Here is a 25,298-nt window from a genome sequence, read left to right on the forward strand (position 1 = left end):
CTTAAAATAGTGCTGGAGCAGAGTTGATATTCAATAGTGTTAGTGAATGAGTTCAGCACTGGTGTATTTTAAATTTGAGATGATATTGGAACCTGAATCTTGCTAGATAAATTAAAAGATCGGAAGATGAATTCTGTTCATTGCTTTACTGTTTCTCAAGGTTGAAGGTGGCATTTTTACTTTACGGACATACTTTACCCTCGCTATGCCCTCTAGTTGAAACTGAACTTTTGAGAAAATTTAAATAGACACCAGCTAACATAAATAGAAAAAGAGAAACTCTAGAATTTGAAGAGAGGCAGTGAAGAAAGAAAAGCTCTGGGAAATGATCAAGTGGAGACTGATGGATTTATGTACTTGTGAAAAGAACCTGTGACATTTAAAAATGATTTTATTAATACTTTAGAATTATTAAATGAACCTGAAGTGATGAGATAATCTCATCATTAAATTATACAAATTGAATTGAGTTCAAGTGCATTGTTGAAAGAACATTAGAGTTATAATATTAAGTAATTATATATTAAAGCCAAAAATGGCCTTATAGATACATTTTCAAGTGTTTATCAAGTAGCTACTAATGCTTTATTATGAAGAGTATAATATTGGCCTTTCATCTGAAATTATTTTCAGTGATAAATGTGTAAGACTCAAAATACTGGCATAAGATTTGACCTGTATGTAGTGTTTTACTTGGCTCATGGAAATTGTATTTTTGGCATTTAATTTTTTCTTATTATTATCTTAATTTTTATAGTTTTGCCATCATATTAAATTATAAAGTTTATTTATACATTCATCATGTTACCTGGTTTCTTTGCATCGGTCCTTAAGCCATTTTTCTTACACTTCAAGGAAGCCTCTTTTTATTTCAGTGTTATGTGATCTGAGAATGCTTCTGCATTCCCTTTAATATGCATATTTTTTAAAAAAAGATTCCATGATTTTATCCCTCAACTTACATCTCTACCTGCTACAATTTCAAATGATTTGGTCTGTTCCTGATGTGGTACTCTCTCTTCTCCCTTGTTATTTTTTTCTTTTTTAGTATTCAATAATCATAACTTTTCTGAGAGTCTAGATCAGGTAAACATTTTAAATTTTTCATTCCTAAATACATAAATGTTCTTTTGAACAGCATACGGCTCAAGCATGAAAATTTCTCTCCAATATTCTGCCCTAAATTTGAACTAGATGAAAAAGACTTAAAATATTTCTGTGCTTCTTCACTGCACTACTCAACAATTAAACCTTTACTGCATTCAACTACCCACACAAGTGCTGAGCAACAAGTTCAGGACGATGCATTCCAATAGTAAACAAAAGAGGACACAGATGTATCCTGATCTTTATACAGATCATCTTTGACTATTTCGAGTTTACCTGTGAGAGGAATCTTGAAACTGTCATTTGGTGCCACGTGACCTTATAGGACTGCTAGTGTCTTCTCCTTCTCCAAGCCATGTGGCAGTAGCCTGGCATTACTTGATGACCCAGTGCTCTTCCTAAAAGCTGCATTTACTACTCCATGGAGAGTAGGTAGATAGATCTTCAATAGATTTTTAATTACAGAGTAATGGGGTTATCTATGTCCATGCATTAAATATAGATTTATCTAAATTTGAACCAGGATTTAATCAAAATGTAGTTTTTATTTATTGGCTTAATGTCAATAAGTTAAGGCAATACATTTCTATAGACAGTAGATAAAACCAGAACTAATGCTTTATGTCTTTACGTGTTGGTTTTACTTTTGAGCCATACCGTTTTCCTGAAGGATTTGATTCCAGTTCCTGAAGGATTTGATTCCAGTTTCAAGAAGATATCATGCATAGAATAAAAATGCTTCAAAATTATAATTTTTTTTTTTTAGAAGTTCCTGAGAAAGTCAATGAGGGAAGGATACGTTAATCTAATCTGGCCTAAGCATGCTGCCATGATTTAGTGATCATGAATATTAATTTCTGTTCCTGAAAGATGAATAAGGGCAGTGAATTTTAAATGGAACAAAGAAAATATTTTTAAAAAGAAAGACATGGTCTGAGTGAAATATACCTATTTGCAGTAATCATTTTTAATTCTGCCCATCAATGTCCAAACTATGACATTTAGACGTCACCTGTTTTTAGGCTAATAGCTTTTCTATTACTTCTCACAGTGTTATTAACTCTAGCTCAATATGAAGCTGAACTACTGCTAGCAACACTTTGAAAGAGTTTTATGGAGATTAAAATAGGTTTTACAGCTATAACTAGTCCAGTAAAAATTAGGCACATGAGGAAGTAATGCCATCCAACAATACTTTAGTTTAGCCATTCTTTATTTTAACCAAATGTTTGAGAATTTAGAACTTAATTTTAGACTCTTGTAATGTTCTTGAGGTTTTATAGACCATATTTTAAATATATTTATTAATTTCTGGATTTTTTTCTATTTGTAGATGAACAACTGTGCATTTTATGTTTTCTTCTAAGTAATTCAGTAATAAGAAATTAGTCTCTGCTATAATAACTCAAATATCCTAACATAGTAGTATAGATATTAGAGTTGAATGATTAATATCTACCAATAGCTTTAAACAAACTAACATTTATATAGAACTCCTGTTGTCAATACATGTTTATATTCTGAATTAGGGGATGAATGTATTTATAAAGATACTTCTATGCCAGCTTGTGTGAAAGAAAAAGAGGCATATCTCAAATAATACTCTCTCTCCTAAGTAGAATATGGTACCAAGAGATCAAGAGCATGAATTTTTCTGTGTTATGTTGAAGAATTTAATTTCACCTCAATAGTTGTAACATGCATTTTCAGTGATTTTTAAATTTCAAGTTGATTCATTAAATTTAAAGTCACAAGACTTAATACAAAGCTTTAAGTTATAAGGAAGGGGCAGATCAAGTTGAGAGAGAGTTTGAGAGGGTCAGTTATTATTACTGAAAAAACAAATCTAGGAATATGGATTACTAAACATGGACCAGCAGTCTCTAAATTGTGAGTCAGGTCATGCCATGGTTTGTGACCTACTTCATCTGTCCTTAGGAAATGATTTAATATTATTCAGTATCTTCTGAAAAAATTGAATTCATCAAGTCTGATATGAACTATTTGAACAGTTTGCCTTCTTAATAAATGGATGCAATTTTTTTTTAGGTTTCATAGGTTAGAAAATATTAATTTTGCAAGTTTTAGTAGAGAATTCACATCAACTGTGAGTTACTCCTGACACACAGAATGAATGAGTTTGAAACTTAGCCATTTCTTAAAACACATTCTTATTGATTTTTATACCTCATATTCTTTGACAAGGTGAACTGCCAATAAATGTTAGGTTTAGAAATATCACTTGAAGAAATTCATTTACAAATTGTCATTTATATTTAAAATTTCTTATACTTTGAAAGACAGGACAGAATGTCAAGAATATTATCACTTGAAACTTATTTTAGTGTGTGGTAAAATTTATAATAAAATAAAAATAAAATGAAATAACTTATTGTCTAGAAGAAAGGAAACTCACTTGTAAGTGCTATATAATAATATGGGGGTAGCATACAGACCATCATCTGTGGATGTAATGTTTTTAAAGAGGTAACAAAGAAAAGTTGCATAATGATTGGAATGTGGAAAAGTAGAACCTAGACAGTAGAAGAGTTTTAGAAAACTCTTGGATAGACTTAATAACTGTTTTGAAGCAAGCTGATAGCTGTTGAATTGATCATGGTGACCAGCTGTATGTGCTATCTTCATTGCCAAAAAACAGGAAAAGGATTTGAATTGTATCATGAAAGGGTTTAATTTACTTATAGTGAATGGAAATTGTAGGTGAATGATGAAGTTTTTTAAAAATGTTTTATCATAAATAGATTTTTTATAATGGTGTATGATCTCTATTTAAATTTTCCCTTGAGAAATTCTTGTTTAACCTATGTTTTTTATTACAAAAGTGGATGGAGGAAATTAATTTTGTTTTGCAAAAAAACAAAACTCATTTTAAGTTCAGTTTATGATTCAACTTCTCAATTTAAAATAAAAGTAAATTATTTTAAATTTTTATTATGAAATATTTAAAATAACCAAATAGAGAGGTTAACATAAAGACCCCAAGGACTCTTGACCCAGCTCTATTAATGACCACTATATGAGGAATCTTGTTTTATTTATATCCCTCTGCCATTCACAATTATTTTGAAATACCTGACATCATGTAATTTCATCTGTAAAACTTTCAGTATTTTGAAAGAACAATTCTTTTGTTTTAAACATAATCACAATGTTATTATATCTAAACAAATAACAATCATGCATTAATATCATCCATTCTTTTACAGTTTGCTTGAATCAGGATAATTGTGAGGTCCATATATAACATTTGGTTAATATATCTTTTAAGGCTTTTATAATATAACGGAGTTTTTCACAGTCTGGATTTTGATGATTACAACACAATGGTACTTAGCATATTACTCTGTACCATTTATTTCTTATAAATTTGTAGTTATATCTAGAAGCTTGATGAGATTCCTGCTCACTGTTTTGGCAGGAACTTCATAAGTTGTGTAGAACACTTAATATCATTACAATATCAAGTAGCTTCGGGTTGTCTCTCTCTTTGTGTTGTTAGCAGCAGTAATGATTATTGCCTTGAGTCATTAATTCACTAGGTGCTACAAGATGGTTATAATTCTAAATCTATATTCATTCATCATTTATTAGCTAGAGTCTTTCCAAAAAGAAAAATCTTTCTTAATTAATTATTATTCTGAATATAGTTCATATAGGAAAGGCAAGAAAATGCTTGTTTCTCTTCCTTTATTTGTTTCCAAAATAATGACTTAGTTTCCTAGCATCCTTCAAAGGCTACCAAATGTTTTTTTCTTAATATCATTACAAATTCATGGATTTAAAATATTTTATATATTCAAGGTTTTTGCAATTAATATTCTTATAGATATTTAAATTGACTCATCTTTGTTTAAAGTAATCCTCATCAAATTGACTCCCGAGTCTTTTGACATAATGCTGACAGTTTTGGAGAGCTTCTTTGCTTTCTGGTATCACGAGATGTTCTAGGTTCATCTTATATACTCCTGGCCAATACTCAATCAATAATTTTTTAATGATGTTTTCCAAGATCAAATAGTTGTCAACAACATTTACAATAGACATATTTTTACCATGGTAAATAAATTTAAATAAAGTTTAGTAAATGAATAAAGCTTATAGAGTGATGTGATCACAGTAGCTAAATCCCACATTTTATAGGTAAAAAGGGATTGGTATTCTTTTGTGAAAGATGCAAGTCTTTCCGGAATCAGGAAGATGATGTTATACAAGTCCCGAATTCTTTCCGGAGCCTTGCTTTTGTGTCATTAAGCTATTAATAGAAACAATGGATTTGAGCTGGCCATGAAGAGTTGAAGTGATGTGGAAGACAAGTACTGGTTTAGGTACTGGTTTTCCAAGTGCTAAACTTCAGATTTAACTTTAGGAAATAAATTCTCAAGTCATTTTCCGCTCTTAATCCTACATACAAGGTAATGTATGAACAATTAAAAATGAAAATTAAATTTTCTAGGTCTGTAAGGATAGTTATTAATAAATAGTAAAATGGCCTTACATTTGGGAAGTTAAGTAAATATAACAAATCTGTACTAGAAAACTAACTCTTGCCATCTGGTTAATGGGTGAACATGTTAATCTCTATGGGATCAGTGCCAGTACCAAAAAAAAAAAGATATAACAGAAGGCTGAGAAAAACAACAGCTGCTGAGTAGAAAACAATAGAAGGAAATATATCAGGCTCAGATATTATTTCTTAGATTTATAGATTTGTCTCACTGAAAACCTACTCAATCTCTTCAGAATATTAATATGAAATGATAGATTATCATATACAATGAAACAATTTTCCAATCTAGAGGAGAAAGGAATTTTTGTAATGTCTTTTGATTTCACCTGAACCAGAGGTATTACAGACATTACACATTAGTAATATCCAAAAGGTACTGAGAGAGCTGTAAGACCCTATGACTCAGAACAAGAGAACTTACATGAAGAGTTTTTAATGTGAAGTGGAAATAAGTAGGTGTTAATAAAGATCATAGCTGTAGCTTTTTAGAGGAGTCAACATCCCCTTAGTTGCACAAAATATCACCCTTAAAAATATGTTCTCTGTCAGTTTTACAACACAATCAGAGTTTTTTGAGTATCTTTATCAGTCATCACTTTTCTTTGTGTTCCTAGGCTTATCAACACTGCAAGCTGTGCTGGATTCTGCTGCTGAAAAGAAATGGCAAGTGACTGCCATCAATGTAGGAAACATTAACAATGACAAGAAAGATGAGACCTACCGATCACTTTTTCAAGATCTGGAGTTAAAAAAGGAACGGCGTGTAATCCTGGACTGTGAACGGGATAAAGTCAATGACATTGTAGACCAGGTTTGCCATTCTCCGTTTTCTAATGACACCAAATATAAAATATATGTGCACTGTCAGCATTTGGGATGAGTATTTGTATAAGGTGCTTAAACAGCAGTTTTTACTTTATAGTTTATGACGGATGCAACAAAGATCATCAATTAAATTATCTCTGGCTTTCGTTAGTAATAGCAGATGGTCTTCAACAATGCTGATACATCATACTAATCATGAAATATATTCAATGTATAATTCCTGACTCTCACATTTTACGTGATGTGTGTTGCCCTTAACTTTGACATTTTTAATTGGAAATTTAAAATATAATTCTGTTGAATTTCTTAGAGATAAAGAAATAGACATATATTAAGTAAAATAAGTCTGGGTCCTAAGGGAAAAGTGAGTAATTCATTAATTTTTTGGCTCTACATGAATTACTTCAAACAGTAGAGTACAGTACCATGCGCTAAGTCTGTATCATTGTCCAAATGGGTCTATGTCTTCAGAGAAAGCATTCTTTATTTTTCCAAGAAGTAATTTTTTCCTCCTATTAGGAGGATTTTGTGTCACCATAAAACTATTAATCTATGAAATTAAGATATGTATGAAAGACACATTCAGTCTGTCTGTGTTCACCATTTGAGAAGTAAACCAGATAGATTTATTTGGAATATTTTAAAGGGTAACACAATACCAGAGATAAGAATGTTTTATATGTGCTTACTATACCACCTGTGTTAGCTAAAGATCTTTCGGGACAGAAAGTAGTGCAGTAATATATTAATGATCAAAATAAAATCCACTATGTTTTATAGATAGGGTAAGTGACCAGAGATGGTGGTGAAGCAACATCAGGATTTACTAAGATCTCCTTCAGTGGGTATTTGCTTCTTTTCCTAGATGATAAATTGTGTTTGTGTGTGCATATAAATTCTAAATGTCTTTGATGGCTGGAATATATTTGATATATACTATATTACATGCATATATATAAGTGTATATATACACACACACATTGTATTAGTAGCTATCATATATACATATGTATATGTATACATATATATTACATGTGTGTATATATAGTCATCATTTATATATAACATATATGTTATTATGTATTATATATATGTTAGCTCCTTGGAAGAAAAATAGACAGTCGAGTATGCATTTCTTGGCATTTCCAGGCTTTGAGGATAAAATTAGATTCACTAATTTGTATAACACAAAGCATTTTGCAAATATAAATGTTTCTGAAGCTTTAATAATATATAATAATATAGGCCCTGAGATATATTAAATGGATGTCATGATATATTAAATAATTGAATAATGATATCTTCTTATAGACAGAATTAAATGTATACCAGAGAGGTGAACATTCAGTAGAAAAATCTTGATTCCTGTCTTAGGAGGTGAATTTAGGATTGTTTTTAATCTGAAGGCCTCTTGTTTAAACGTGAACCTCAACAACTCATTTGAATTTTATAGGAAATTCTCATTAAAACTGAATTTTAATATTAACCATTAGTCTTTGTTTTAAAATTTTTAGTATTCATCAGTCATTATAATAAATGTTGAGAAATTTTATATAAAAATAATACTTTCCAAAACTAGAAGTAACTACAGGAACAACTGGGAATACATGGAATGTAATGTTTTGAAGCAAATACACGATCGTGATGAAATAAATGTCCATATGGACATCCATTCACAATGTAGAGTATTTTGCACATGTATATTATTCTCATTTTCTTAAGACATTTTCGAATGTGTTTTAAATGAGTAATATACTATAAATGGTTGCATCATTCAACAAAGATTTATTGAGGATATCCTATGTGTCTAGAATGAGGGGTACAAAAAAGGCGAGAGAGAGTAGTGTCTCTACACCATGAACTCATTGTTTAGAAAGGAAGAAAATGTACATACATAACACTACGATATTACAAATTATAATACAAGAGGTCTAAGAGCATGGAAGAGGAAGTAACTATCTTAACAAAGATGGGATGTTCTCTGAAGGGTTCACATACAGATAGCATTTGGCTGGTTTGGATTCACTCATTTATTTGTTCAATAAATTTCCTCAAGTGTCTAATGTTTGCCAGACAGTCATTGCAGTAGATCCAAGATAGTAATGCTAAAAAAAACAAGCAAGACCCCATTAAGGTGAATATCTGTATTGTATTTAAAGAAAGAAATGCGTAATTACAATAATGGTATATACTGTGAATGAAAAGAACAGGATGCTATGAGAGAAAATTACAGAGAGATCATTTAGATTGGAGATCATGGAAGGCCTCAAGAAGTACAATTTACCAGGAAAAAGCAGGGTTGAAGTACATTTCAAGAAATATACTTATTTACTTATTCGCTCTATCTCTACTTATAAGAGAACAGACAAGGGACAAAACTTTTTTTTCATAGTACCTTCAAGTTAGAAACAGAATTAAACTTTGTTAGATTATGAATATTTTATCATTTGATAAAACCTAGAGGCACTTATTTCTAGGTATAATTAAGTAGAAAAAGGACTTAGCCATGAAAAAATTTAGAAATTAACATAAATTTTCTATTGTTAGTGTAATAATAATGGTTATTATGAAGCAAAGATATGATTATTGGTATAGCCAACACTAATTCTTATATAGAAATAGGGCTAGTGAATTTTCATATCCCTCCTTTCTCTCAATAAACACTAGACTCAAGTAGGGACTACTGGTAATACCTTTTATACTATGTTTTTTTCTTGATTCCAAGAAAAAAAGACATTCATGATTCAGAAAGTTGAATAGTAGGCAGGACCAACAGATGTCAATAGGAAATATAAGGGACATAACTTAATTCAGCTGATGTTAATTAATATATTTTTTTCATTCAGAAGGACATCTTTTCTTCAGAATTCTCCCTTCAAAACAGAGGGTTCTGTTTCTTGGAAAAGGCAATTTAGTTGTGTTATGTAAAAATCGGTTAGAATATAAACCCTAGCTCCCTTCCAAATAGCTACCACCGAATATCAAAGTGGAATATGGTACTTTGCTCTTGCCCTTAAGCTAAATGTATTGCTTTGGAGCACTTGACTTAGGGAGGAGGGAGACTCGGGGAAGTCTTTCTTCAGGAGGTAACACTGGGTTGAGCTTCACTGTGCCTTAATTTAAATAAGACAAAGGATACGGTGATGGAGAGAACTTTCCAAGCAGAGGAAACAGAATATGTAAAGCCTTGAGAGGATGGAAAGAAACCTTCTATGTGCAAAAATACTGAAAGAGGGCCAGAGTCTCCAGTGTACGGAAGGGGAGAGGTGGTCCTGGAGAAACCTGCACGATCACTGGACATCTGCAGCATATGAAGGATTTTGTCTTTTACGCTAAAAGCAATGGAAAGCCACCGAAACTGTAATCAGGGATGTGAGCTAATGGTTTGCATTTTTGTCTGTAGCCCTGGCATTTCGTGTTTTCCACTGGTGTGACTATTTTCTTAAAAATAGAAATTACATTTGAATATCTAAGTACCAGGACCACAACGTGGTCATTTCACCATTTCTACTCTCTGCATAATTGACATCGATTGGTGAAAGTCAAATTGATTCATTAATGTACAAAATTGCTTGAGCATTTACCAAAACAGTTCCATGATGCATTTATCTTGCCATTGATTTTTGACTTAGATTTGCGGAGAAATATTAGTTTCTCTGATACTTTGCTGTCTCAAGTTGGAAATAATAATATTTATTTGAACTAAACTATAAACATTTCTTAGGAATATTATTTTATAGCTCCATATAAAATGCTTTTATGTGCTTATTAATATTCTTTTTAAATTTATGTATAACTATAAACTATGTGTGTTTATCTTTAAATAGAGATGTCTGGATATAAAACCTCAGATGTTGGTTTCAGTAGTTGAATGTTTCATTGAAAAAAAATAAACATAGCTTTTGTAGGGATAAAATTATGACATAGATTCAGCATGTTTTTGGTTTTCTTCTTTTTTAAAATTTTGTGGTTTATTTTCACTATTGACAAAACCAAGGTAGTTATTTTTGTCTAATTATTGACTTTTTGAAAGGCAACATATATTAGGCACTAAAATGTGTTGCTACTCTTTTCTGAGAGAAATATTCTCTGGGTTTGAGAATTATATTTGATTAAATACAACTCATTGTAAACTATCAAAAATATAGGAGATAATATTTTGATTTTTTCGGAGACAGATAACATCAGTAGTTTTATATTTACATTATTTACATTTATTAAATAACTGTTTCTTTATCTTTGTTAGGTTATTACCATTGGAAAACATGTTAAAGGATACCATTATATCATTGCAAATCTGGTAGGTGAATTAACTGAATTTCATTATTTTAATAAAGGTTCTTATTAGTTAAAAAATTTTTGAACAATCAGTATTTATCAGTGATATTTATAAAATGTATTTTGATTATATTGATAGAAGTGACAACATATTTCTGAATTTGTTATGTTTTAGATTTACTTTCTCCTTTACATTTCCTAATAAATTTCCTATTATTATAAATGATATAAGAAATTATAGTATGATATTTGACAAACTTTATAAATTGTCTTAGAAGGTGTATTTTAACTAAGGAGACATTTTCAAAAATATATAAAATTTAACAGTCCAGATTTCCCTTTGTTTCTCACTGTCATTGCATTTTATAAATTGTATCCTTTGTCCATTCTTTTAAAGTTTTTAGCATATGTAATATTTGAAATAAATGCACATTTGTGAGAATATGTCCTAGTAAAAATTAAACCTGAAAATACCGACATATATTTATTACTTACTACTTACTATATAAGAAAATGAATTCCTATAGCTTTATCATTTTTTCATTAAGATTCCTATCAAATTAAGATTATACTGTATGTCTGTGTGGTTAATTGTATCTCCCTCTCTTAAGAATACAGCCCATTTAGAATTATCATCAGATATTTCTTTGTTCAAAATAGTTTTTAGATCAGCAAATAAAATGAACTTAAAGCTTTACTGTTACAAAGGTGTATGTTATTTAAATAAGTATGATTCTTTGTGATTGACATCGCCCTTCCTCAACTTCAGAAAAAAAGGTGAGAAAAAGAGGGAGAGAGAATGAGAACTTATTCTAAATAGTATAATAGGACTCTTAAAAAGTTTCGTGTTTATACAAATGTAGATTTTATGGTTTCTGAAATATCAGACTGTTACATCAGAAGACATTTCTAGCAGCGACAGAAAGTGATAAAAGTAAATAAATTACAACCTTACAACTGATAAATATTGTTTTTACTAGAAGGTGGCACTTGCAATTAATATTAAATCTCAAACCCACATGCTAATGGGAGAAATTGGTTATTCAAGATAAAACTTCTGTTTGGCAATGAAATTGCTACCAACTATAAGAATTTATTAGAGCTTCCCTTTATTATATGATATTATAGATCCTAAAGGACCTCCTATCGGAGAAGCAAGAGTTAAAATAGATAGGCTTTGTATTCAGTCTCTTCAGAACCAAATTCTGTGCAGGGAACAGCCTGGACAGTCAGTCCCCTGTGTGAATCGTGCCATTTGATGAACAACACAGAGCCACAATGAAAGCTGCAATGTTTAAAAAATGTCCAGATGGAGAAGATTATATTGGAACATTGAGAAATAATGACAGAAGGTGGCTCATCAATTTGAGAGTTGATAGCTGATGCTATGAAAAAGTAAAGAAATGTTTGAATGACCAAAGTAAAAAGATCTAAAAAAAATAAAAAGCAAGTTTGTTCTGCTGTCATACTTCTAGGGAGAAATCTACCTGATAGTTTATCTGAGTTGAAGCTTTTTTTTTTCTTTTCTGAATACTTGGTATCCTCACCATATGGAATTACTGATGAGTCAGTAAGTTCAAAGAATCCGTAGTGTACTTCAGTTTCTGAGAATTTAGAGGGCACTTGAAAATTTCACTGACACTTAAAATTGGAGAATGCCATTGAAGTTAAAGAGTTTTCATGCTCCACACTCCTGATTAGCAATGTCCCCTTTTCCCTACCCTGTGTCAGTTGAGCGTTAAAGTAGGTGGTTAGAAAAGATAAAAAGCATTCTCAGATTTTTTGTTAATTTCTTCAGAAATTGCTGAATGCTTCATTAGGCTCCCAAAACACAAGCTGTGATGAAGTTCCTTGATATAGCATTTAATAGGATAATATACATAAAGTGATGGAGATGTGGCCATAAGGGGATCCCAGTTCTTATTTCTTCAACCCTGCAAATATAGTCAAAAAGCATTGCTATCCACCCCACCTAACTATCTACTTTGCAGTAAAGCACACTCAATGAGTCTCACCCTGAACACAGAAATTTCAAGAAAATTTTTAGTCTTATTTTTAAATAGCCAAGCAAAACCAGGCATGAAGTATGCAATACAAACAAACATGTAAACAGAAACAGAGCAAGTAGTAATGACAAGAAAATGTTTAAAATTATAGAGTATTTCCAGAGAAATAAGAGAAAATATATTAACTATAAAACAAGAAAAAGAATGCTATGGAAAAGAAAAAAAGAAATCAAAGAATAAGAAAGATCGCCAAGAAGTTAATTTACTTTCTTTTTAAATAACCAGTAAAATTAAACGATTTTAAAGATAAAGTTGAGAAAATCTTCCAGGTTCGGTAACAAAATAACAACATAATATAAAATGGTAAGTATGGGGGAGACTGTAAGGGATTTAGACATTTAATCTAAAGATTACAATGTCTTAATAACAAGCATTCTAGAAGGATGGAATAGTGAAAACAGTGGAAGGAAATTGTCAAAGAAACATTCAGAAAAATTTCCTATACTGAATAACACAAATATGCCCACTGAGTACAGACAATAATAATAAAAAAAACACCTCTCATATTTCAAAGAAAATATCATTATGAAATGTCAGAGATATTAGACTATCTTAAAGATTTCTGGCAGGTGACCGGCTGGCAGGAGTATGAAGTAGGTCACAAATTAGAAATAATGACACTGTATTTTTCAGTAGAAACAAAAGTCAGTGAAACAATGCCTTCAGATTATGACAGTTTCAGCTTAAAATTCTATACTCAGCCAAAATACTAATCAAGTGTCAGAGCAAAATAAAGGTATTTTCAGAACTTCAAGGTCTCAAAAAATTTACCTCCACTGTGTCTCAGGAAATTATCAAAGACTCTAGCAGGAGAAAGTAATAACACATGAGCGAAAAGGGATCAAGGAAACAGGGGAACTACTCAGAAAAGCGGTGAAGAGACAGCAGCAGTCCCCAATCCTTTTTGGCACCAGGGACCGGTGCTCCTATGAGAATCTAATGCCTGATGATCTGAGGTGGAGCTGAGGCAGTGATGCTAGCTAGCACTGGGGAGCAGCTGCGAATACAGATGAAGCTTTGCTCGCTTGCCTGCCACTCACCTATTGTGCGGCCTGGTTCCTAATAGGCCACTGACTGGTACAGGTCAGCAGCCTGGGGATTGGGGACACCTGCTCTAGGGTAACAGCTGCAGAGTAAATGGAAAGAGGAACTAACTCGTCACATCATTAAGGAGGAGGTGGCCTGGAAATTAAATACTTAGAAAAAAAATGGAATAGATTGCCTGATATGTTTAAATATTTTATTTTTTTAAAAAAGCTTTACTCATATGAACATGAAAAGTTTTCATGGACCAACTAGAAAAAAATAAAGATAGGTATACAGAAAAAATTAAGGTTCGGTATATCAGTTTCAAATAGTGAAAAAATGAAGTAATTATTAACATTAGAATGAAATGTTATTTAAGAAGGAAAATGCAATCCTAGCTCATTATTTGGCTTTGCTTTGAATAACAGAATTAAAAATATGAAAATAGTGAACATTAAAATGGATGAGAAGATAAATGGTTTGGTTAGGTAAAGGAATTACATACCTGGCATAAGCAAAAACTCAACAAAAATATCTAAAATGGATAAATAAGAAATAACAGCAAAAATGTGTCATGCAAAAATATGGAAGTAAATACATGAAAATCAATATTATTGAAACTGTTTTGAAGCAGTTTAACTGGAGCATAATTTGGATAGAGCAGAAAATCTATGATTTTTGTTATTACCTTTCTGCACTATTGGTATTATTTTGATAAAAAGAAAAACCATATTAAGAGCCAATAATAAATTATTCTTTTCCACACAAATAATATTAAAATGCATTTTTTAATATCAACAACAAAGAAAGTTTCTCCTATTTTGGATTCAGGATATATTCACTCCTTATGCACAATAATAAGGAATAAATGTATAAGCTGGAAATATTTACAATTGTGACTTAAATAAATTTGTGATTTCATCTTTGAGAGACTATACTCTAAAACTGAGATATAATTTATAAGAGCACAATCTTTGAAATCAATGGAAACACCATATTTAGTAATGACTGAATTCATTCTAATAATGCAAGAGAAATTGATTTTTAAAATTTAATGTATTTTATCAAAAATTAAGTTTCATGAGTAATGTGAAATTGTTTATTTAATTGTTTTCAAAAAATGACTAGGCACTCAGTAACTTTCATTTTCATTTAAAAGATGTTTATATTGCCAATTTAAATCATAGGAATAATTGGCTCACAGACTTAGAGCTCTTGGAGAAGTAGTTTAGTAAGTATATGTAACCACGTGGTGGTGCTCTGCTGTGGATTCAATAAATAAAACCCCGTCCGTAACCATGAAAGATTCCTCAATAACATACAGGATGTTTATGCACATACAACGAATAAACAGTCATTGATTAAGGACCCACCATGATGCCAAGATGATGCTAGGTGCTGCTAAAGAGTTTTGGCTGATAACATGAAACATTTACGATAGGTTTTTTACCTCTTGTGTTATTTGAAATTTGTAAAACCACAAGGTATAGAGTTATTTAGTAAATGTTAAGTTTTATTTGACATAAATGTGTTCTCTATCTAGGGATTTACTGATGGAGACCTATTAAAAATTCAGTTTGGAGGAGCAAACGTCTCTGGGTTTCAAATAGTAGACTATGATGATTCCCTGGTATCTAAATTTATAGAAAGATGGTCAACACTTGAAGAAAAAGAATACCCTGGAGCACACACAACTACAATTAAGGTACATTTCTATCTGTCAATATCTACGTCTACATCTGTATTAATGCTTATCTATATGTAACTGCTGGCTAGTAGCCTGTTTTCTGGGACACTTTAGGAAGCAGATAAAAATCTCAATTTGTTTCAGCAATTAAAAAACAAATGCAATGTTGCCCACAATCAGACAAAAAAAATCTTTGAAAGCTAAGTGTGATGCACTGATTTGAAATAAGTACTACCAGACTCATCTCTTACTTTCCACGGGTTTGGCCGCATTGAGTTCTTCACTTGTTTATTCAATGTATTTTATTGGGTATATACATACATGCATATATTTACTTCCAAAGACTAAATTATTTCTCCTGTTGATAGGAAGTCCCCCTCTCCCCCCGCCCCTCTGGTCACCTTACTGAGAGCAGAGTAAAAGTAAAACCTGGTAAAGAGTAGATGAAGGAGTGAGTGGGATGAGTTGATGTTCATTCTTTATAAAACCAAACTTATGAAAATTAAGAGCAAAAGTTGCAAAACATTTTTAGATGTACAGTGATTTTGTTTGTTTATTTGTATATTATAAAGCAGATTGTGTACGAATCGGTCAAGGACAGTCTTATTTCAGTTGCCCTCACGGTTATGTTTAGACATCATAGAGAGGCTTTGTGTTGTTTTGTTTTTCTACACATTACGGAAAAAAATATAGAAATAGATGTTTGGCTTCAAATTTTTGTCTCATTATGAGACTTTCTAGGTAAGGATTTTAAGCTTTGAAGTTTTCTACTTTTAGATGTGTAAATGGATCCTTAATTTTCAGTCAAATTCAGGAGAGCGGCCCACAGAGTGTTAAAGAATAACTCAGAGTTAATTTTTTTTCTCAAAACTAGGTGACTTCTTGTTTGGTGACCTTGATTGAGATTCAGCGTTCATACTGTTTATAATAGTATCATGGGCTTCTGGGAGTACCATGATGTAACAGGCAAATAGACACCTCGTCTTTCAAGTGTCAGTGTATAGTCCCATCTGTGCTCCATAGAGGTCTGACTGCCGATCCCATTCTGTGGAATTGAAGGCTTGCATCCATTCAGAGATGACGCCATTTAAGTTCTCTGATGAAGAGCGCATGTGGCATTCATTTTCAAAAGAAACTAAAGTGCTCTTTTTGAATACTCTATTAGTCATCTTGTTGCCTCCCACTGCTGCCTGCTGTGAGAAGGATGAAAGCAAAATGAGATGATTTTTTTTCTAGTGGAAGTCATATCATTATTAAAGTTCATGTGTCATGCTTGAAAATGCAAAGTGAATTCAGGGTGTGAGAGATCCTGGCAAGGCATTTTAACATTTTTGCCAAAATCCAGCATCAGGCTTCACTCTTTCGAGAGCTTGCCTGCTAACCTTTCTTTGCTTCTTTCCCACGGTAGCATTTCCCTCCACAGTGCCTCCATTTTGGCTACTTCTGCCAACGTTCAGAGAAATCGTCGCAGCCCCTCGTTGTGGGGTGCTGCAAGGAGCATAGGTGTATCCGTTTAAAAACACGGGCTCTGGTTCACTGTTTGACCCCAGGCTCAGCGTTCTCATCTCCGTAATGCAGTAGCGGCTGTTAATTCCCAGGTTGCTGTGAAGATTACACAACATTTACAATGACTTAGCTTTGGGTACATAGGTGCCAATACGAAACACTTTATATGGCTTTTGAAGTTTGATCACAATTACTAAAAATCTGTGGGGAGAATATGACTTTGAGTGGGAGTCCTTCCTAAAACAGACACATATTAATCATGGACTAGAGGGCTGGGAACTGGATATATATATAGAGAGAGATAGATGGATATGTATATATGTGTATATATGTATGTATATATGTGTGTATATATACATATATATCTATATAGTCCTACTGCTAATAATCTGAAGTCTAATGGAGACAAACATGAAATAAGCAAATATAATAGAGCACAATGCATGTAAAATATGCCAGCTCCCTGCATACGATTAGGGCAGTATGGGGGAAGGGATGTTAAGGAAGGCTTTCTGGAGATGGGATGCCAGAGCAGGGCTTTGCATGTGGTTGGGCAGGAGGAAAAGCATGGGAGGGTGTTTGACAAAGAGCAATGTACACAGAGACTCAAAGCGATGCAGTAGCGTGACAGAGTTAAGGAGACTCAAAGTGCAATGCCTGCCAACTATTCCTTCAACAGGCTTTCCATCTCAGTTGATGGCAGCTTCATCTTTTCAGTTGTTACTCTGACCAAAAACTTGGAAATGCCCTTGACTCCTCTCTTTCCCCGGTATCCCACATCCAATCTGTCAGGAATCCCATCAGCTCTGCCTCACTTCTTACCACCTCTTCCGTGAGCACCCTAAATCCCACCATCATCATGTCTCTCCCAGGGTCAATGCAATGGTCTCCTGAACCAGTTTCCCCTGCGTCCACACTTGCCCCTCTATCTTCCATGTTTGTGGTCCTTTTAAAATATAAATTAGATTCTGTCACTGGTCTGTTCCAAGCCCTCCAAGGGCCCTCTGTTTCACCCAAAGTAAGGGCAATCATCCTACTGGCCTATAAGGCCCTAAACATTCTGTTTCCGAGTCACATGTGACCTCCTCTCTTGGCACTCTCCCCCCTGCTCACTCTGCTTCAGCCACATGGGCCTTTTTGCTGTTCCATAAGCACAAAAGGCACCTTCCCATTTTAAGGTCTTTATGCTGGTTATTTCCTCTTCTGAACTATCCTCCCCTTAAACGCTTACATGGTTAAGCCTCTTGCACTCTCCAGGTCTTTGTTCAAATGCCATCTTCTCAAGGAAGCCAATAGTAGGCTCTCTATTTAAAATTGCAATCTCTCTACCCATTAGGGTATGTCCTGTTTCCCTTTCTCGGCTCTATTTTTTCCCATTTTTACTTCCTAGTTTACTGTATTTATAATTAGTCTATTCATTACATAGTTAATTGTCTGTCTCCTTCTGCTTGAAAGTAAGTGCCACGGGGCAGGGATATTTTGTTGTTGTTGTTTGTTCACTGATGGATCCCAAGTTCCTAGAATAAGGACTAGTGCATAGGAGCTATTGAATAAAGGCTTTCTGAATGAATAAAGAGAGGAAAGCAAAGAGACTGTGCTAGCTCCTACTATAAACTCCTAATCCAAGTTCTGGAAGTAAGAAAAGCCATCTTAGAAAAAGCAATATGGAATTTAAAACCTGAAGGAGAGGTAGGAATTAGGAGAAAGAAGGGACAATGGCTCTGCATAGAGAAAATAAGATACATAAAGTCCCAAGTGTAAGGAAAATATGTCCATAAGTCTGGAGGTTGACTAGAGGTGCTTTGAGGGAATTCTCAGAACTAATACTTTAGAGACATGCAGGACACAGACCTCGTGTGCCTAAGGAATTTTTTGTGTCATTTTGAGAGCAGTTGGGAAGTACTACAGAAGAGTGATAATCATGGTTTTGAGACAGGAAGTTTACTGTGCCTGCCTTGGTGACAAGAGAGTGCAAGAAGTACATGCGATGGCAAGGGAGCTTTCAGTAAGATACTGCAAACAACATAGGCGACATAATAATTGAATTGTGGTTTTGGCATGAGGATGGAGGAAAATAAATGTATTTGTTGAATTTGCCAATTCTTTTAATTTCTGTATTTTTAAAATAATAACTGCAAAAATTATAACCATTCATAACATTGATATAAATTCAGTTGAGAGATATTTGTAGATTAAAAACAAGAATCTGAAAGGCAGTCTGCATCATTTGTATCTTATTGACCTCAAATCTCATTCAGTGGTTTGTACATAATAGATATTTGTTGAAATGGAGCATAATAAAATGAAAAACATAAATAAACACTTTGAAAATATCTAATCATTGAGAAAGAAAAAATGGGTAATTATTATTGCTATGAAATTTGGTTTAAATTTCTGCCCTTTTATTCAGCCATGACAGTATGATTTAACTTGATGAAATATAAAATGATGAAGTGATCAGATCTGAACCATCATGGCACCCAGATTTAAAAATGGGCATTTTACCTTCCTTAAGATTTCTTTTCAAAAAGAGGCAGATTATAAAGATGATTTATCACTATCTCAAAAATAATTTACAAATATTTCTATCTTTAGATAGATGAACTTTCAGTGTTTCGGGTGTCTTCCACAACTTGCAAGATATAACTATGTATTCTACCTTGCCATACCAACAATTTAAAGCTTAGTTCAATTTTTGTTTCTGTCATGTCCTGCTGGTGTTGAATTTAACAATAATATATGACTGACAATTGTATGGCATTTAAATAATGGCTTTCCCAAAAGAATCTCATTTTACTCAGGAAACGATTAAAGCACAGACTCAAATTCTCTTAATTGCTATCCTAAGAGAGTTATTAGGCCTGTCTGAAAATAGTATAATTTTTTTCAGTCAAGTAATTAGTGTTGTACATTAAATAGTACCCCGGTGGCCTAATAGAATTAATCCTGCTTCTTGAATGTTTTAGCTGACCAAAATCACAGCTGGTACATAGGTGTCTCCTACTCTTGATATTAAAGCATTTTGCCACACAAGAATCTAGAGGTTTGACATGTTTAGTTCCTTATATTTTGTGGTTGAAAAAATGTAGAGATGACTGAAATAAACCCATGAATTAAAAATCTGATATTGACACAATTACATATTTTGTAAAAAATAATTTTTAAAAAGTTGCACTATTTAAATACATATTACACCATTAAAAAAGGCATTACTATTACTTAAAATTATAATGCAGAATATCTGGGTTCAGCTCATTTCCATATTTCTTCCTCTGTAGGTGATACCGAAGATCTCTCCAAAACTATTACCATGATTACATAAGTGCTAATTTAAGCACACAATAAAAAGTATACTAATGTTTATAATTTTTTGCTGAATCTATGAAACGCCAAATGGTTCCTCTGTGTCTCAAAGATTGTAGTGGCTTACAGGTAGTTATCTCTGAACTCCAGATGCTGAAATGAAATCCTAAATTACTCTGGAAACTATTTGTTGTACTTTTTATGTTACAAAAAATCAGGAACTTTCACCTTTTTAGAAGAGTCAGTCCTAGGAAGAGGGGTGAGGCAGGAGGGAGAATTTATACAACTAACAAAATAAAAGATCTGCTTCCAAGAAAGTCTTTATCTACCTCTGAATGAATCAAAAACAGACAATGTATTGATTTGAGTATCTTTTTTCTATCTTGATGAATCTGATTAATTTTATCTGAAAATTTGAAACATTTAGTGAATCTAATGTTTCAGGATATAAAAGTCTTGGTCCTTCAGAAGGATTTTCAGTCAGGGTCAATAGCCAACCAGATATTTTGGCAAAAAAAAATGTTGTTTTTAATGTATTCCTTTTACATGAGTCTTTATTCACAGTGAATTTTAACTTATTTTTATTATTTATATAGAGTACAATAAAGGATGCTAATTTTTGTTTCTTGCCAATAAAGTATCTTTTCACCCTTGGCAATATGATTTAGCTTGTGTGCTTATTAAAGATGCTGAGGATTTTTTTAAGGCTTTATTTATTTATTTTAGAGCAGTTTTAGGTCCACAACAAAATGAACAGAAAGTACAGAGATTTCCCACATACCCCTTTCCCACACACAGAGCCTCTTCCAATGTCGACTTCACTCACCGGAATGATATATTTATTAAAACTGATGAATCTACATAATTATCAAAACTCTACAATTTACATTATGGTTCACTCATGGTGTTGTACATTCTGTGGGTTTGGACAAATGTATAATGACATGCTTCCATCATTATCGTTTTATACAGAGTATTTTCATTGCTCTAAAAATTGTCTGTGCTCTGCCTATTCATCTCTCCTCCCACTCCCAACGCCTAGCAACCTCTGATCTTTTTTACTCTCATAGTTTTTCCTTTTCCAGAATGTTGGAATCCTATAGTATATAGCCTTTTCAGATTGGCTTTTTCACTTGCCAATAGTCATTTAAAATTCCTCCATGTCTTTTCATGACTTGGAAGCTCACTTGGCAGCTCATTCCTTTTTTTTAATATGGATCTTTTTTTTTTTTTATGGTGACATTGGTTAACATTCAACAGTAAGAAATATATATATTGCTTTGTGTGTTCACCACCCATAGTTAGATTTCATTCTGTCACCACATATTTGATTCCTTTTACCCACCTACCTCCCCTCTCCCCCTCCCTCCCAATAGCTGATCCCTTTTTGCACTGAAAATATACCATTGTCTGCATACATAACAATTTATTTATCTATACTGAAAGCACATCTTGGTAGCTTCTCAGTTTTGACATTTATGGATAATGCTATGAACCTCTGTGTGCTAGATTTTGAGTAGATATATGGTTTCAACTCCTTTGGATAAACATCAATTGGTGTGATTGCTGGATCATATGGTAAGAGGATGTTTTCTCAAAGTGGTTATACCATTTTGCATTCCCACCAGCAATGAAATGAGAGTTCCTGTTGCTCCACTAATGTTGAATTTTTATGATTTTTTGACTTTATGACATTTCAAAGGGCACGTTCAAAGGGCTTTGTAGGAAATTAAAGATGACCTTATCACAGATAGCTCTTTTCCAGAATTTAAACTGCAATTAAATTTGAAATTATGAGAAGTGAATTCTTTTAATTTTATAATATATTTCTTAATACTGTTCTTTTTCCTGTGGCTCTACCTTGATTCTTGGACATTGCCAAGAATCCTTAAAAAAAAAAAGAACTTCCAAAATACTTCTTATAGGCTAATTTGTTTTTCCTAGAGTTCATCGTCTTTGACCAGGTTGATAATTTTGTAAAATGAAGAAACCGAGAGTTATATTGTGTAAGATTCTCTAGGGAAATATCATTCAGCATGTGATATTTTTAACTAAAAAATTAATGCTATTACTAAAATGATTATGTAAAATTTATCAGTCCATAAAACTGTTACATGGAACATTATTTTTATGGAAAGCAATTGGTGTTAAGGAAATCTTAAAAATGGTAATTAGTTTGGGCAATGCTGATCAAACAAAGTTAAACTGGAATGTTACTGCAAGGTGTCTCAGGGCCTTTAATATACCAAGTTCAGAAACATTTTCTGAACTTATTGGATCACAGACTCTTATAGATCAAGATAACGGTTTTCAAAATATTGTAAAAACAAGCTGGTTTTACATAAAGATGGTAATCAGATGAAAAAAGAATATAAAATGCTGGTCAATAACATTCATTTTTAGCATAGTTTACAACTCACCCAGCTTCTCATTTCCTCTAACTCTACTCATTTGATGTGGCATTTGCCACATAAGGGGACTAATCATCCCAGTGTGCCTAGGACTGAGAAGTTTCCTGGGACTATCTCTTTCAAAACTATGACAGCCCCAGGCTAACCTGGATGGTTGGTCACCCTCATTACCCCAGAAACTCCTAGAACTGTATTCAGATTCCACCTTTATCATAGTTTTGTGACTCTGGGAAAAACATAAATTGATAACTTGCAATCTTCACTTGTGAAATTAGAATAAAAATATTTGCTGCATAGGATTTTTTTAAAAGGCTTAATAGGGAACTATTCAGCTCAGGTTTGGCATAGAGAGAAGTAGGACAACATGAATTCTTTTTTTTTTTTTTTCCTCCCTTCCTTTCCAACATCACTACAAAATAGAAGAGACATTGCTCTATATATTTCATTGATAAGAGATCTTGGGCACTGATACTTTAGTTAAGCTGCCCAAGGCAACCAAGCAGTAAATGGTAAAATCAGGTCTTGAGCTCTTTTTTTTTTTTTTCAGCTTTTCTTTTTTATTAGTGTGAAGTATGCAGTACATTGGTTAGACATTTATATAGTTTATGAAACGATCCCCCTGAGCCTGTCTTTTGATGCTATATGCCATGCTTTCTCAACTACTCAATTCAATTTCAACTGTCAAAGAAAATTTGGAAAGTAGCCATTCATAGGAAATTTTATAAGACTTTCATAATACTTAGAGTCTAATACTTTTCTATTTTAGCATGGTGTAGGTAATATATGTTTAGCAATAGGTGCTATCATTACGATGACCCATAAAATTTTATATTTTAGCCTATGTACATCCATTAAATAAATTCTAAATGTACATTGAAGTTGTTTTTATCCCCTCTTTTTTTGGCTGTCAGAATAATGTTTTCTGGTATTAATGAATAATTATGGTAATATATTCTTGAACAATGTCTGATGAATATTGGGCATAAAAACATCTTTACAATATATATTTCATTTCATTTTCAAAAAAAGTAATCTCGATAAGCATACATTTAGAATGGAATAAAGAGCATGTTTGAAAAATGGACCATAAAAACATTTTCCCAGATTTCTTCTTAAAGTATGGATATGATGTGATTGTGATACAATACCGCAGAACATAATGACCCCCCACTGAAATATAAATTTTCAACTCAGCTGAGGGATTTCACAGAACATAAACATCAGGGCAGCGATGATGCATTTGTTTTCAAAGAAGGAGATAGTTATGGTGCCATCATGTTCTCTTCAAATTAATTTACATCTAGTTTAGTGAATGGTAGGATAAAACTGAAATATTTAACTATCCAATCAAAATGTGAACATATTTGTTTAGAAAAAGAAATGAGCCACATATGCAGAACATAAACAAAGTGGAACTCTGGATACAGAGGCTGTTGATTTTCTCTTGGCCCAGAATTGTGTTTCTATGATTGTGACTTTTAATTTAAAATGATAATAGGCTTGAGACTTGATTAGATTTGAACATTTTAAAAAGGTTGATTTTTCTTCTTAGTATGATCTTGCTCTGAATCATAATTATAACATGCCACATGGAATTAAATGCTTTCAGTTCATTCAACCTAATCTTATTTTTTAATGTGGTTCATCAACATCTAAAACACTTAGCAGATAGCTTTATAGATTTCTTGTAGTAATATGAGCAAGTTGACTCAGTGAAGATTTTGGCTTTTAACTATCATAATTTTTTAATACAAATTGTAATACTTTTTAAAAATATCCAATTTATTCATTTTAGGTTGTTTCCTATTCAGTGACCTAGATTATTATAAGAATTACACTGTCAATGAACTAATTGCTGTATAAGAAAGCAAGTTAATCTATGTTTTTTTTTTTTTTCACTAAGAGAATAGAAAGGAACATTTAAGTGAGGCAGATAAATCCTGATATGATATCTCTTATTTTTTCCAAAAAGTCTTTTTTTTTAAGTAGATACAATGTTTTTGATATAATACAGTTTTTATTAAATGGTGCGTGGGTATTATAGAATACTTGAAAAAGAAATATAATCATGTATGTTTCCTCCCTATTATTACAACCATTTTATTTTCTTTCCCTTCTTTGTTGAAGGGATATCACCATTTTTTAAGTTATTCTCATTTTGGGGAAAAAAAATAATTATTTCACTTATTTTATAATTAGCATTATTAATGTTGTTACATACTTTTATTAGTATTACTTTTTAATTGCTGCATAATACTTTCTCAAAGAAGAAAGCACAGGTTTTTTTAACATTACTGTCAAAAATTTAGGTTGTTTCTAATTTTTGCTCATTATAAATAGTACTGAAATTAATGTCCTTGTATGAAAATTTCCTATATTTGAGAATATATTCTTAGGATAGGACTGCATATTAAAAAAGAAACAAGACAGGCAACTATCTACCATTGGACCAATTCATAACACTATAATGGGTACATTGTAATTATCTGTTTATATATCTTTTCACTGGACTGGGAGAGAATGTGAGTCCCATTAGGACAGGGTCCACTTCAAGATCTCTG

At 32.4% G+C, this 25,298-nt stretch overlaps 1 protein-coding gene across 7 annotated transcripts in view; it reads left to right on the forward strand.

Annotated features, from left to right (window-relative positions):
- GRIA2 (glutamate ionotropic receptor AMPA type subunit 2) overlaps window positions 1-25,298 on the forward strand; it is a 139,807-nt gene that overhangs the window by 77,337 nt on the left and 37,172 nt on the right. For all 7 annotated transcript variants that reach the window (XM_011360337.1, XM_011360334.1, XM_011360335.1 and 4 more), the window contains exons 4-6: window positions 6,250-6,446; window positions 10,707-10,760; window positions 15,374-15,535. In XM_011360337.1, the coding sequence (XP_011358639.1) occupies window positions 6,250-6,446; window positions 10,707-10,760; window positions 15,374-15,535 (413 nt within the window). The remainder of the gene's footprint in view (window positions 1-6,249; window positions 6,447-10,706; window positions 10,761-15,373; window positions 15,536-25,298) is intronic.

This window comes from Pteropus vampyrus, unplaced genomic scaffold, assembly GCF_000151845.1.
Source record: "Pteropus vampyrus isolate Shadow unplaced genomic scaffold, Pvam_2.0 Scaffold53, whole genome shotgun sequence".
Lineage (NCBI taxonomy): Eukaryota > Metazoa > Chordata > Mammalia > Chiroptera > Pteropodidae > Pteropus > Pteropus vampyrus.